The sequence below is a fragment of the Drosophila navojoa genome, chromosome 3, assembly GCF_054131105.1.
Source record: "Drosophila navojoa isolate 15081-1374.11 chromosome 3, UAZ_NAV_1.0, whole genome shotgun sequence".
In the NCBI taxonomy this organism is placed as follows: Eukaryota; Metazoa; Arthropoda; class Insecta; order Diptera; family Drosophilidae; genus Drosophila; species Drosophila navojoa.
Window position 1 is genome coordinate 19902038 of NC_142891.1, and position 13244 is coordinate 19915281.

The window sequence follows — 13244 nt, forward strand, 5'->3', positions numbered from 1 at the left end:
ACTTCCGCCCAAAACAACTGTGATTGATATTATTTTTTATTAATTTAACTTACTTTACAACAAATGAAGAAAATAACCAATTACAAATAGTCAACAACGAGATGAAAAACGCACAAAAACTATGCAAATTTTTAGTATGTAGAGACAAGAACTCGCATTTAAAGAGAGCGCCCCCAATACACTCACACACACACACACACACATAACCCACTTATACTTATACACTCACACATACACATTTATGCATACTGCCGAATGAAGCGCAGGCGAAACAATGATCGAGGCTGACGAAAGAGAGCATCTGCAATTGTTTTGCTCTCTCGTGAGCAGTTATTGTACTCTCCTGAGAGTATGAGCAGCTCTGGCTCTCTCCCTTTGTGTCTTTGGCACGGTCATTGATTTCGCCTGTTTTGCTGAACTAAAGAATTTGTTTTTGATTTATCTTAAATCGAGTGCGCGCCCTCGGAATGCCATTTATCAAATAATTGCCTAGGCCTTGCCCCACCGTTTGTTTTATTATTTTAATATTTGAATTTTGAATTTAGCGAGTGAGCGTTGACGCTTCTGTTTTAATTATTATTTTGCATTTGATTATGATTTTGAATTTTAAGTTGATGATTTTGATGCATATTCATATTCATATTATGTTTATATTAACCCCTGTGTGTGTGTGTGTGTGTGTAAGTGTGCGTGTTGAATGTATTTGTGTATGTGTGTTGGCTGTTGTCACAAATATTTGCGTAGGTTTTTCTCGACTAAAAGCCTATGGCTAAATGATCCGGTGGCACAGTTAAAGACAACACACACGCACACACATATATGACACACACACGTGCACACACACACACACACACACCTTTTGCAGCTATATGTTATCAAAATCGGCCATATAGTATAGAGCTATAGCAAAACGCTGCGATTCCAATCAAGTTTTTCTTATGGAATCTAGCAATATATCCTGGCAACTGCTTGCATATATATTATATATGCAGCAGCCAGTGCCAAAATAGTAATAACTATCTATACGTGTATGTGTACTATATATATAAATACATATATGAATAATAAAAATCATGATTTAAACCACTTGTTTCTTATTGTAAATGTAAGTTGTACATAAATGTGATTTATTTGTTTTGGTTTTTTGTAAAATTACAAATCGCAGCTTCAAACAGACACAACGGGAATGTTAAAGCAAGTACATAACATTTGGATGGGTAAAATGTGAGTAAAGGTAATACATTACAAAATTCATGTATATTGATTGCACTTAAAATAAGAGTGTGTATATCACAAATGCTGCATGTAGCACATATATACATCGGCGTCTATTAGAGGCCGTCGTCAACTATTAACAAGCTTAGGCAAACGATGAACTAGTAAAGTTAACAAGTGTCTGTGTGTGTTTCTTTATGTGTATGTGTGTCCTGGCACAATTTGGCTAGAGTTTGGTCAGTTAAATTACTGCTTTCAATTGGTCAATATGTCCTCATCGTCAACGGGCCGACGTACCCATCTCTTGGTTACCGTCAATGCGATTCCAGTGACCAAAAAGAGGCCACCAAAAACAATGCACGCAATGCCAAAGTAGACGCCATAGTCCGACAAGTTGATGGCCAGCTAAAAGCAAACAAAATATGATTCAAAACTAACGCAAGTCTTTGTATTAGCTTCACTCACCTTAGCCCTGGAGGCCAGCTCGGGACTGAGCTGGGCGTACTGATCGAACCAAAACATTGGCATCAACACCTTCTGAATGCCACGATAGATGCTGATAAATAGAAAGTATGGAAATATAAATAAATATATAGAGTATTATAGAATATGGGCCAATTGGTTAATGCTCTGCTCAAGTCCTTGCCAATATATTATTTGGCCAATTCAATTTAGATATGAACAAAGCATAAACTGCAATAAAAACATGTAAAACATACTCGTAATCATCATCGGGCTCCAGCATCATATTGATCTGGATGCGACCATGCACCTGGACTGGCACGCCGGTGGTTGGCTCTACGGCCATAACGAACTCGTGTTTGGCTTTATCCGGGCTTAGACCGCTGACAGCATTCAAGTACGACTTGTCAGCCAAATAGAAATGTGGAAATGATGAATATATCGGGGCTTTGTCGCGACATTCCTTGCACTCGACCACGCCCGTTTTGGGGCACTCCTCCATGCGTGGATCGCAGAAGCAGGCCTGATTGGGATAATTCTCGCCCGAGTCCAGAGTCTCCTCAGTGCCCACCCAACGTGTTGCAGTAAGACCATACATCTCCATGGTTCCCTGCGGTCGCAGATTCATGAAGCGACACGCATCGGTGGCAAATATGGTAATCTCATCCAGGACGTTCATCTTGGGTGGAAACAGATCACCCGTGGTACCGTTGACAATGCCGCAAGGCATCTTATAGAATCCTGTTTCGCCTTTCCCATTCCAGTGGGTCAGGCGACCCATATTTGAGATGTCATCGGTGCCCGTGTGTATGGTAAACAGACCATCGTATTCCAGCGAACCGTTTCGATCCGCTAGCCAACCGAATCGCGTATACGGTATGTGAATTTTCGAGGTGTTGAATAGATTCAGAAAGTCCGTAAGATCATCCTGATAGCCATCGAATATCCATTCGTGCACGGGCTTTGTGGTGTATAAAGTGCCGCCCTCATGGTTCAACATAAAGTTAACAATCTTTTTCACAATCTTCTTCGAGTGACGCATCTCATCGGCTACGGTGGCGGTTATGGCATGCGCCGCCGTAATCATGTCATGCAATGTGCCATTGGATTGCTCCTCATCGAAGAACCAGGTGCGACGCTCATAATACGCTACAGTAGCATTGTCGAAGAATGTGTAGTTTTCCTTTTTATGCTTCTCGAGGAACACATACGGGCCCATTTCGTTGAAGTGCGGCTTGATGTTCGGATTGCGTATATCCTGGGGATTGGTCCAGTTAAACATATAGAATTTCAGGTAAATAGGTATGGGAGCCTCCAGCCAGCTGTCGTATGTGTCGGTGCCTGGCTCCAGTTTCAAGCCCTAAAAATCGAAGAGTTCTTAAGATTATGATCACAATGGGAGATTTGGCCAACTTACACTCTCGACTAGATTATCCGCCAAATTGGGCCAGAGCACGACCAGGAGTATGCCCAGCACGACAAAAACTGAGCCAATGCCAAAGACCCAGCTTTTGCGCTGCGTTTCGCCACAGCACTCACAGCACATGATGATAGAAGAGGATTATCGAAAACTGTAGTCGCTGTTAAGTTAGAGCATCTGCAAGTAGAGGAGAACAAAATGTAGAGACTGTTGTATAATCAATAGTTCACTAAAGCTAATCGTGAAGATTAAGATTTTATAGGCTTTTTATGGGCGCAATTGCCCAGGTGCCCCCAGCTGAGTGGCATTGGTCTAATAATACATTTAAATACGTTCGACACTTGTCGACTTATCGCTTAGCTCTCAAGAGTTTTCGATACGCAGATATCATATCTGCTAATGGACATATCCGTCCTACAGATTAGCCGCGTACAAGTTCTCCCGAGTGCCCATGTACCAGAATTTCCAATATATTTGTAGGGCTTCTGGGATTGCGTGCTAAACTTAAATGGGTATTTTCAACCACTTACGTAGTACCAATCGATCCGTTGACTTGAGCTCACAAACGCACGCTTCCACAGACGACCAAAGACTGCGGGTCGATTACTTGATGCTTGCTTATTTGAATGAACCACTTCTTAGCATAATCAGCAACTAATCCTTATCTGAAGTGCATGAGCTACTTAGGAATGCAATTGATAGTGCCTTGTGGTATACAGTCCCATGATATATGACTGAAATTTCAAATTCGATTCGGTCATAGCGCATGTCTATTCATGAGGGAAGCGTGTAATGCGGGCTCTATAGAAATACTATATTAAAATGTATATGCTCGAATTGTAGAAGAATTATATAAAAGAGTTGTATAGCTAATATAGTATCAATAATATATAGATTAGCTTAACAGGGTCAGCGATATCTCCTATATTTGATGAAAAGGGCGTGTTTCTTATATGTTTACATGGATATTGACCGCCGTTAAGGTCTAGTTTACCCATTGCTTAAACCTATATTATTTATAACTACGATAAGATAGTCTAAATAAAACAAGTGGTTGATTAGAACTTTGTTTTGACATCGGAGCAATAACTACATATTTTTAGATACAGATATAGATAATCTAACAGCTATATATAGAGATAAGATAACAGCTAACACGTTTTTATATACATAGATAAGTTTACAGCTTGTCCTAAACTAATTCATGTAATGTAATACCCGTATCAAACAGTAAAGCCTATTGTGAACGAACACTTGAGATTCAGACATTTTATTGAGAAAAAAGCTTTAGTTATAATAATGAAAACAAAAGTTAATAAACGATAAGGCTTGTTTACCCACAGCTTAAGACTGTTGCTGATAAAATTAATAAAGAAAAAGGAATCAAAACTCAAGGGACTCTAAAATATTTGGAATGTTTTATTAATGGCTTGAAGTTTTTGAGATAAATAAAATGTTTCAATCATATGAGTAATGATTTTTTAGTTCGAATTACTGAGTGCATAAAAATGTATGGCCATAAATCGAATTATAGAGATTTCGTAGGGGACTCGTAATTACGTTGAATTAATAAGAGGTTCGAAATATCGGAGGTTTGGAATACCGCAAGTCGACTGTATATGTAAGTAATAAATAGCATTTACACTTCTTTGTTTGCTATTTACTGTACTGCTTGGGTATTGCTGATAATGCCTTGTTTGGAAAAGTAAAGAAATATTTTCGATAAGAATGCAACTCATATAACACTCTGAACTTCTACTTTAGCCGGTGATTCACTTAGAATTTTAGTTGTCAAAGTGCATAATAAGTTGCTGAGAATACAACAGCTCATTAAAATGCATGTATTACTCACTACTTTTATTGTTGATCTATTCAAATGGCTCTCTCTCTCTCTCCCTCTCTGTATTCGCCTCTCCTCCTCCTTTTCGTCTTCGGTTAGTTGTTGACACTAATTGTTAACCTTGAGCATACATAACACAAGGCTTTATACCTTTCCTTGGTTTTGCAATTTTCGTGAATTTAACCAAAAAACAAAAGCAATTGTATTTAAAAAAGCTTTATAAACTAAGGACTTTTCGAGAGTTTCAACAACTGACAGCAACAGTTATCCAAGCCTAACTGTTTGTCTGTTTTCATGAAATAATAATAAACACTTGCGCTTGGTGTTTCACAAATTTGTTACTAAAATGCGCCGCTAACCAACACTGCTATTAGAGATGGGTATTTTCATATATACTCGCGCTTTTGTGATTAATGAAAAACAGATTTGCGTGTAAACATCTAAAATAATAGAATTCACCATTGAATATTTATCTAATTTCACTATTTATACAGCTGCCAAATTGCGATGCGAACATATTATTTCCTATGTGCTTGTCTTGAATGAATGAAATTGTTAAATTGAAATCCGCTTAGACCCAGTAGGCAATGACTAAGTTGTAAAAGAGTTAATACTTGACTTATTTTTAATATCGATAATTGGTGTACACGTGTTTTCAGTGTGACCGCCAAAGAACAAAAATACTAGAAGTACAAACAGCTGGTATAAGCCATTAGGTGGCAGCACCGCCACGCCGGTTTCGACCAATCAACGGCAACCACGATGCACACACACAAGCTTAGATAGTTTTTTTGATAAATTTGCCAGCCGTGTTGTTTTGACGAGCTGAAAATCATTCATAAGATAAGGAAATAATGTTTAAGTGAAATAATACACAACGAGAATACTAACCACGTAGTCAAAAAAGCAAACAAACAAACGATTCACACATAATGCAGCTAATAAAAGGCCTGTTACTTGTGCAGCTAGCGCTCTTTCTACTTGACGAGGCGCTTGCGGGGCGAGACTTCTATGGTATTCTGAAAGTAAAACGGAATGCCAACACGAATGAAATAAAGAAGGCGTATCGGCGACTCGCCAAAGAGCTGCATCCGGACAAAAATAAAGATGATCCGGATGCGTCAACTAAATTTCAAGATCTGGGTGCTGCATACGAGGTCCTCTCAAATCCGGATAAACGCAAGACATACGATCGTTGCGGCGAGGAGTGCCTTAAGAAGGAGGGTATGATGGACCATGGTGGTGATCCGTTCTCAAGTTTCTTTGGCGACTTTGGGTTCCATTTTGGCAATGGTGATCCCCACCAGCACGATACGCCCCGTGGCGCAGACATTGTGATGAACATGTATGTCTCCCTGGAGGAGCTCTACTCAGGCAACTTTGTGGAAATCGTGCGCAACAAGCCCGTAATGAAACCAGCCTCTGGTACGCGCAAATGCAATTGTCGGCAGGAGATGGTGACACGAAATTTGGGACCTGGACGCTTCCAGATGATACAACAAACTGTTTGCGATGAGTGTCCTAACGTGAAGCTGGTCAACGAGGAGCGCACCCTGGAGATTGAGGTGGAGCAGGGTATGGTTGATGGCCAGGAGACACGATTTGTGGCCGAAGGCGAGCCACACATTGATGGCGAGCCTGGAGACTTGATTGTGCGCGTTCAGCAGATGCCGCATCCACGATTCCAACGCAAGGGCGATGACTTGTATACAAATGTGACCATCAGTCTGCAGGATGCACTCATTGGTTTTACAATGGATATTAAACATTTAGATGGGCACAGTGTTAGCGTAACGCGTGAGAAGATCACCTGGCCGGGCGCACGCATACGTAAGAAGGGAGAGGGCATGCCAAACTTTGAGAACAACAATCTGACGGGCAATCTTTACATAACATTCGATGTGGAGTTCCCCAAGCAGGACTTGACAGAGGAGGACAAAGAAGGTGGGTTACAACATTTTCAAAGGATTTTCATATATGTAAATCAAAAATTTTGTTTTTGTTTTCAGCTCTCAAGAAAATACTCCAACAGTCGTCCATTAATCGCGTCTACAATGGGCTGTGAATCTTTGGACATGCATCGGGGCTGTACATTAAGTAGTATTTATTGTAGATGTGAAGACTTTTGTTGCCAGAGGAAGTTGTGCGCAAGAAAACCTTAATGTAGTCTAGTAATTGTAAAAATATAAATCAATTCGGAGTCGTTCCACATGCCACAAGTGCAACTGTAGCAGCAAACAACATGAACAGGAAAAAATAAATTTAATTAAATTTAAAAAGTAAAGGTTTTATTTTTATTTGCACTGCCTGAAAGTATGCGGCGAATATATATTGTTTTGCAGTCTAAGCCATGCCAACTATCTGGCAACTCTGCGAAACAGCTGTAAGATCCGGCGCAGGACAATGAGGTGAAAGGCCAATAGAGAGCGAGAGAGAAAGAGCGAGCGCTCGCCGTTTGCGGGTTAAAGAGCGCAGAAACTTTCAGCAGTGCGAACGTGCAGTAACGGGACTGCAGCTTTTATTTATAACAAAACGAATAAAACGAAACAAAAAAAAAAGCTATTTCTTTATTATTTTATTCTTTTGCACATCGAATGCACTTTAGGCTCATTCATAACGACCGCGCGATAGAAACCGTTACAGGCACATCTAACCTCAAAAATTGTCATTAAAAATTCAAGAGAAACTTTTTTCAGCAACAAAAAAGTGCCGAGAAATAATGAATGTCGTCTGATTATCCATCAATTCGAGGTGAGTGCAAATACTTTACGTTGCCAATTTTTGTTTAGCAACTGTCAGGATGAGCCAAATAACAGCCACTCCCCCTGCGCCTCATCCCTCCCCACACACACACACACACACACACCTTAACAACCCGCTCGGCCGCATTCCTTTATCGATTTTCTGTGCGCGCTGCCCTTTTTTTTATTACTTGAAGTGACCCAAAAAGAAAAAAAACATAATCAAGCAGGCACGCAGCCAAGGGTTGCGTGCTCAGGGCTTGACTGGCTTAACTAGTGGGCGGCATTCGTAATTAACTGGCCAGTCGGTCAGTAGGTCCGATTGCACCGCATTACTATATATGTATATATTTATCTCTCTGTATCCATTACAGATTGCATTCACTCACGCTCTGTTTGATGACATCCAGGCAATTTCTAATCTTCATTTTATTGCTAATACCATGGCCACCATCCAACGTTATCAAGATACTCTGCTCGCGAGATAACAGCCGCCTGGTGCGCAAGATAGTGCGCTCCAAGTGGACGCCCATTTTGGATAAGCATCAGGTAAGTGCACCATTGGAGCAGATAAAATGCCTAGGCCATAATTGTACTCTGGCGTATTTTAGGTGAAACTGCCCTTGGAGTGTCCGCTGCATCCGCTGAGAGATGTGTTTGCGCCACGCCAGGAGGAAAAGCAACGGGATCGGCCCACGCAGTGGACCTGCCGGCGTTGCGGCAAGAGTTTCTACCAGGAGAAGTATCTTGACTTGCACTTCGATACACGGCACAAGCACATCATCAATGAGGTAAAACCAAGTGTAATTGCAAAACAGAAAGCATTTTGACGAGATAATTTACGCAGGCAGAGGACTCCGTTTGCTTGGCCGACTTTTGCGATATAATGCGTTGTGAGGTATTCCAAACGGAGGACGCATCTAGCCTCAAGTTTGGCGATCAGCACATCGTCACTGATATCGAAGTTTGGGGCGACTCTCTGGGTCAGAACTCCGCCCTGGCCAAAGCGAATGCCGCATACTTGAGCTTAATACCAAGGCAAGTAGAGGACGCTCTCTCTCCCTCTCTCGCACAATCTCTTTATCCAATCTCTTGCAGAACTTCCACATTGAGTGCCACTCGTGCAGCCAAAGTACAAAATCGTCAATTACTCCAAGAGAAGCCAAGTCCCACGAAGAAACAGTCGCCGGCCGATGCCACCAATGCCGGCGATGGCTCAGCAGCCAAACCAATGTCGGCCGGCGAGAAGCTGCTGATGAAACTGAAGGAGCTCAGTCAGACGCATCTGAAACGCACCGAAACTGAGGCGTCGACCTCAGCCGAGTCCAAGCAAAACGAAACGGACGAGGCTGAGCACAGCGGCGATGCGGAAGGCAGCGGCCAGCCAGATCCCAGCACAACAGTGGACGGGTCGAACGGACAGGCCAAGGTACGGGCCAATTGCAAACCGGAGGAGCTGAGCAAGCTGAAGGCACGCTGCGAGCTGCTGTTACGCAGCTGCATTGGCGGCCTGCTGCTGGCCATGTCCGATCAGGCGTTCAAGGAGATGGAGGAGGAGATGAACAAGGCGGTCTGCTGGTACCTCACCTGTGATCGGTACTGGGAGGATGGCCCACTGGAACCACGTGCCTTTCCCTGGGGTCTCATTGTCATACTGATATTCGTGCTGTCGACGGGCATCTGTTTCTGCTACTACATCATTTGGATACTATTTGAGTAAGTGTGGCTGTGTGGCCGCAGCAGCAACCGCTACTGTCCGTCAATGTGAGATTGAGCAAACCCAAGTCATTTGTTTCAGCTCCGAAGAAACGACAATCAATGCCAACCATTATGCAGGCGTCGGAGCCGGCGGCAGCATCTACATGCCAGCGCCGCACCACTATCATCTCGACTATGCCACGCAGCAGGAGCTCCAGCTGGACGCCGGCGGGATACCTGGTCGGACTGCCGATCCCTATCAACAGCAACAGCATCAGCAGCAGCAACAACAGCTATACTACCAGCAACAGCAGCAGCAGCAACAGCAGCAGCAGCAGCAGGCTCGCGATTTGTATCCCGAACAGGTTCAATACCATCGGCACAGTCCGCGTCACTACATCGCCGATCAGCGTCCAGCGGCGCAGGCGGTGGGTCAGGGTACGCCCACCAGCTCGTCGGCCGGCGGCCGGCAAGTGGTGGGGTCCTCGTCCAACGCCAATACGCCGCTGCATCGGCACTCGACGAGCCTGGTCTACCCACAGGACATTTTAGACCGACGCGACTATACAAGTAACTCTGGCCGGCCAATCGCCACGAGCGTGGTAAGCAATATGAGCGGCTCTGGAGCTGCTGGTGCGGCCGGTGCTGGCATCGGTGGTGGTGTTCACTACAACACACATCCGCGGCCGCTGGACACGCGGCATCGTCATGTTGGCGCCTCGCAGCAATCGCTACGCGCCTCCTCCTCCACGCACGAGATCGTGCAGAGTGAGGTGGGTGGACAGAATGAGCACTACATATATGTTACGTATCCGCCGGATCTGAAGAAGCGCTACTTTGACAAGTACGAGTAGGACCAAAGAGAGCGAGAGCGAGAGGCAGAGACAGAGAGAGAGAGAGAGAGAGAGAGAGAGAGAGAGAGAGAGAGAGAGAGAGAGAGAGCGGAATTGCGTAAACGAAAGGCATGCAAATACTAAGCGAGTCCTTGGTGCGAAGGACAATGAAGCAACCTAAACCCAGTTGGTTTTTTACTTTAGCCTGCAAATTCTAGATTTGTGAACTGTGCTGTATTTTTGAATTCTACAAAAAAAAAACAAACGAATAAAATCGCAATTTATATTGCTGTATTATAAAAACATCTGAATTCATTTTTAATCGTTCCAATTGGTATCTTAGAGCCTTCTTCAGATATCTGAAAATAGTTTATTACGTCTATAGAGTTATACATACCATAAATATATTGAGTAAGAAAAGACTTTTGGTTTTCATACTGCAATAACATGTACATAAAACATTTATTTCAATCAATACAATTTTAGTTGTTGTTGTTGCTGGTGTTGATTTCTCCATCTATATAATATTGAATTTTCATTTGAATATATGCTCAAAAAGACACTCACATTCACATTTATATATTAATATATATATGTATATAGTCACAATCTGGACATATCGTATAATGCTTAGGGACTAAAAAAACTTTCCCCTTGTACACGGGCTATAAATATTTAATTATACTTTAAAATTTATACATACATATATAGAGAAGGTGTGTGTGTGTGTGTGTCTGTGTGTGTATGTGTATGACATTTAGATGATATACATTTTAGAGATATAAATCGAATATATAATAAATATTACATTAAGTGGGCATTTCTTTCATTTTGCTTTTTGTACTAAAATTAAGCGTATTATATTTAACTAAATATGATTTCATATTGCACAAAAACTTGATGAATTGCAAAAGAAACAAACAACAACAACAATGTGTGCCCGAAAAAAATTTTGGTTTGCTTTGACTTTACTCGTATGTAATTTACAATTATAAATAACAATTATTTAGTGTTTTTGATTTTTGGTCCTTTGGAATCTGTTTTGCTAGAAGAAATGGTGTCGCACGTAGTTTCAGTTTAGCTATAGGTGGTTGGTCTCACATGATTAGATCTGTTTGTTTTCTTATTTTTTTTAAATTAAGGCTAAAAAGTGCAACGCTTTCTATTCCTGGTCTTATATAAGCCATAGCGAATCCATTTTCAACTGCATAGCGAATCTCTATAGCGGATTTTATCTACAGTTCCGGATTTACTATACAATATGCTATATTATATTCCATCAAAGTTGTGTAAAAACAAGGCCATTTCAGAGTGCTACAGCAATAGTCTTCCAGACATACTATACTATATATAATTCTATATGTATATGAAAATGTCTATATAGCTACAAAAAATATTTATATTTTCTAATTTTTGCTATGTTTAACAATTTCCCAATCCTAACGTAAATTGTACTAGAAAACAAAAACATGTCTTGCACTAACTGAAACAACAGCTTCTCTCTAACAATCTTAAGCTAACAGTATTTCTCGCTAAAAATGAATGTATATGTCTCTTAAATATATTTCTCTTATTCTCATTCCGTTTTTTGTTGCATTTTTTGGTCTAGGCTGCATTTTGGTGGCCTTCATTAAACAAAGGCAGTTGGCAAAATCTTAACTTAAAATCGACGAAACTATTTAAACAAAATAAAAGACTTTGACAGACGGCAAGTAACGACTGCTAGATACTCTAGATAGCAAGTTGAATGTATGTATAAAGATTTATTACTCTGTGAAGAGTTTTGTAGAAAGTGAAAGGTGACAGATAAAGATGAATGAAGAACAAGTCAGACAGACAACTCTGTTTGTCAATTTGAAAGCAGTGAGCATGAGCAACAGGGCGCTTTGGGTGTTTCAATGTGGGGGAGTGTTATGTCTACTTAGCTGTATTTTTTTTGTATTCTAAAACCACATGGCCATCAACTTGACATAAAAGGGCTTTACTTGGGCCATAATTACACACACATAGCCAAGTTAACAGTTTTAACACGCAAGAGACATGCCACATAGTTGTTAATAATATATACATATATACACTTGTATATGTATACATATATCCATATCTGTAACTATATATCTTTCGCTATCTGCTGTTTGACCTCTGATGAGCGACGGCTTTAAATTGTCCCGCACGGACTAAAATGCTGATACACTTAACTGATAAAAATAAAAACAAAAAAGTTTAAAAAAAAAGTAAACTGAAATATAAATGTTGTTTAGCTATCACTGTTGCACTCGCACTCGCAGTGTAGCATGCTAACTTATAAGTATATATAGATAAGTATTAATATATATGTATGGCTGAAATGACATATGTGCTCGATTTTTGTTTTATTTTTCTGTAAACTTAATTGCACGCGAGCTGGAGCAGCACGCATACACAGATGCATGTGGCTAATCGCGTATACGCCAGGTGTACGCACCCAGACACGCCCCCTCGCCGCAACGTGGCCCCACTTAGCATGAGATTCGAATTTTTAAATATGTTTGTTATTTAGAAAAAAAAAACACATTAATTGCACATTTAACAAAAATATTGCACGTTTCGCTAAAAAATATGAATTTACATATGTATGTATATATGTATATAAAACTGCTTTCATTTTATATGGACATTTTCAGGGTTTTTTTCAGATTTGGTATGACTTTATATTGAAGAAAAGGTATACAAAAAATATTTAAAAAATTTAAAAATATTTAATAAAATTTGATTAAAATTTGAGATGCTTGAAAAAGTTCGTATACTTTTTTTTAGAAATAAAGCTCTACTTTAAAAAATAATACTAATTATTCAATATTTATATTATTATTATTCTGGGTTTTGCCTCTATTTTCACTCTATGAGCATCCATTAAGAAAGGCTGAAATTAAGGTTTCGTAAAAAGCTTAAAAATATTTTCAGATATTCTAAAGTGTTATTTTTAAGAATAAAATGTATGGGTAAAACAAACATGTATTAAAAGAGATAACAAATTCATGTATGAACATAAAATT

General features: G+C 40.5%; 3 protein-coding genes across 6 annotated transcripts; 2 read left to right on the forward strand and 1 right to left on the reverse strand.

Annotated features, from left to right (window-relative positions):
- Window positions 1-1106: 1106 nt before the first annotated feature.
- On the reverse strand, window positions 1107-5313 carry crq (croquemort). Its single transcript, XM_030382676.2, has 5 exons — window positions 4950-5313; window positions 3095-3274; window positions 1935-3037; window positions 1681-1771; window positions 1107-1620 (listed from the first exon to the last, which is right to left on the reverse strand). The coding sequence occupies exons 2-5, from the start codon at window positions 3221-3223 to the stop codon at window positions 1471-1473; spliced, it is 1473 nt and encodes a 490-aa protein (XP_030238536.1). The 5' UTR covers window positions 3224-3274; window positions 4950-5313; the 3' UTR covers window positions 1107-1470.
- Window positions 5314-5545: 232 nt separating this feature from the next.
- shv (DnaJ heat shock protein family member shriveled) lies at window positions 5546-7156 on the forward strand. Its single transcript, XM_030382685.2, has 2 exons — window positions 5546-6881; window positions 6947-7156. Exons 1-2 carry the CDS (start codon window positions 5870-5872, stop codon window positions 7000-7002), a joined length of 1068 nt encoding a protein of 355 aa, XP_030238545.1. The 5' UTR covers window positions 5546-5869; the 3' UTR covers window positions 7003-7156.
- A 136-nt stretch (window positions 7157-7292) lies between these two features.
- LOC115561983 (uncharacterized) lies at window positions 7293-10512 on the forward strand. Of its 4 annotated transcripts, none has more exons than XM_089258459.1 (6): window positions 7293-7688; window positions 8053-8227; window positions 8290-8469; window positions 8526-8716; window positions 8777-9394; window positions 9477-10512. In XM_089258459.1, the coding sequence occupies exons 2-6, from the start codon at window positions 8078-8080 to the stop codon at window positions 10228-10230; spliced, it is 1893 nt and encodes a 630-aa protein (XP_089114585.1). In that variant the 5' UTR covers window positions 7293-7688; window positions 8053-8077; the 3' UTR covers window positions 10231-10512. The 4 variants fall into 4 exon arrangements, with proteins under 4 accessions (XP_089114585.1, XP_030238529.1, XP_089114586.1 ...); XM_030382669.2 differs by having other exon boundaries at window positions 9464-10095; XM_089258460.1 differs by lacking the exon at window positions 7293-7688 and adding an exon at window positions 7781-7994.
- Window positions 10513-13244: the final 2732 nt, after the last annotated feature.

Coding starts and splice junctions, on each gene's coding strand:
- crq (XM_030382676.2), bottom strand. CDS start 3,223: ATGTGCTGTGAGTGCTGTGGCGAAACGCAGCGCAAAAGCTGGGTCTTT. Junction 1,772..1,934: donor GAGCCCGATGATGATTACGA/GTATGTTTTACA, acceptor TCTATTTATCAG/CATCTATCGTGGCATTCAGA. Junction 1,621..1,680: donor AGCTGGCCTCCAGGGCTAAG/GTGAGTGAAGCT, acceptor GTTTGCTTTTAG/CTGGCCATCAACTTGTCGGA.
- shv (XM_030382685.2), top strand. CDS start 5,870: ATGCAGCTAATAAAAGGCCTGTTACTTGTGCAGCTAGCGCTCTTTCTA. Junction 6,882..6,946: donor GACAGAGGAGGACAAAGAAG/GTGGGTTACAAC, acceptor TTTTGTTTTCAG/CTCTCAAGAAAATACTCCAA.
- LOC115561983 (XM_089258459.1), top strand. CDS start 8,078: ATGACATCCAGGCAATTTCTAATCTTCATTTTATTGCTAATACCATGG. Junction 8,228..8,289: donor CCATTTTGGATAAGCATCAG/GTAAGTGCACCA, acceptor GGCGTATTTTAG/GTGAAACTGCCCTTGGAGTG. Junction 8,470..8,525: donor ACAAGCACATCATCAATGAG/GTAAAACCAAGT, acceptor TAATTTACGCAG/GCAGAGGACTCCGTTTGCTT.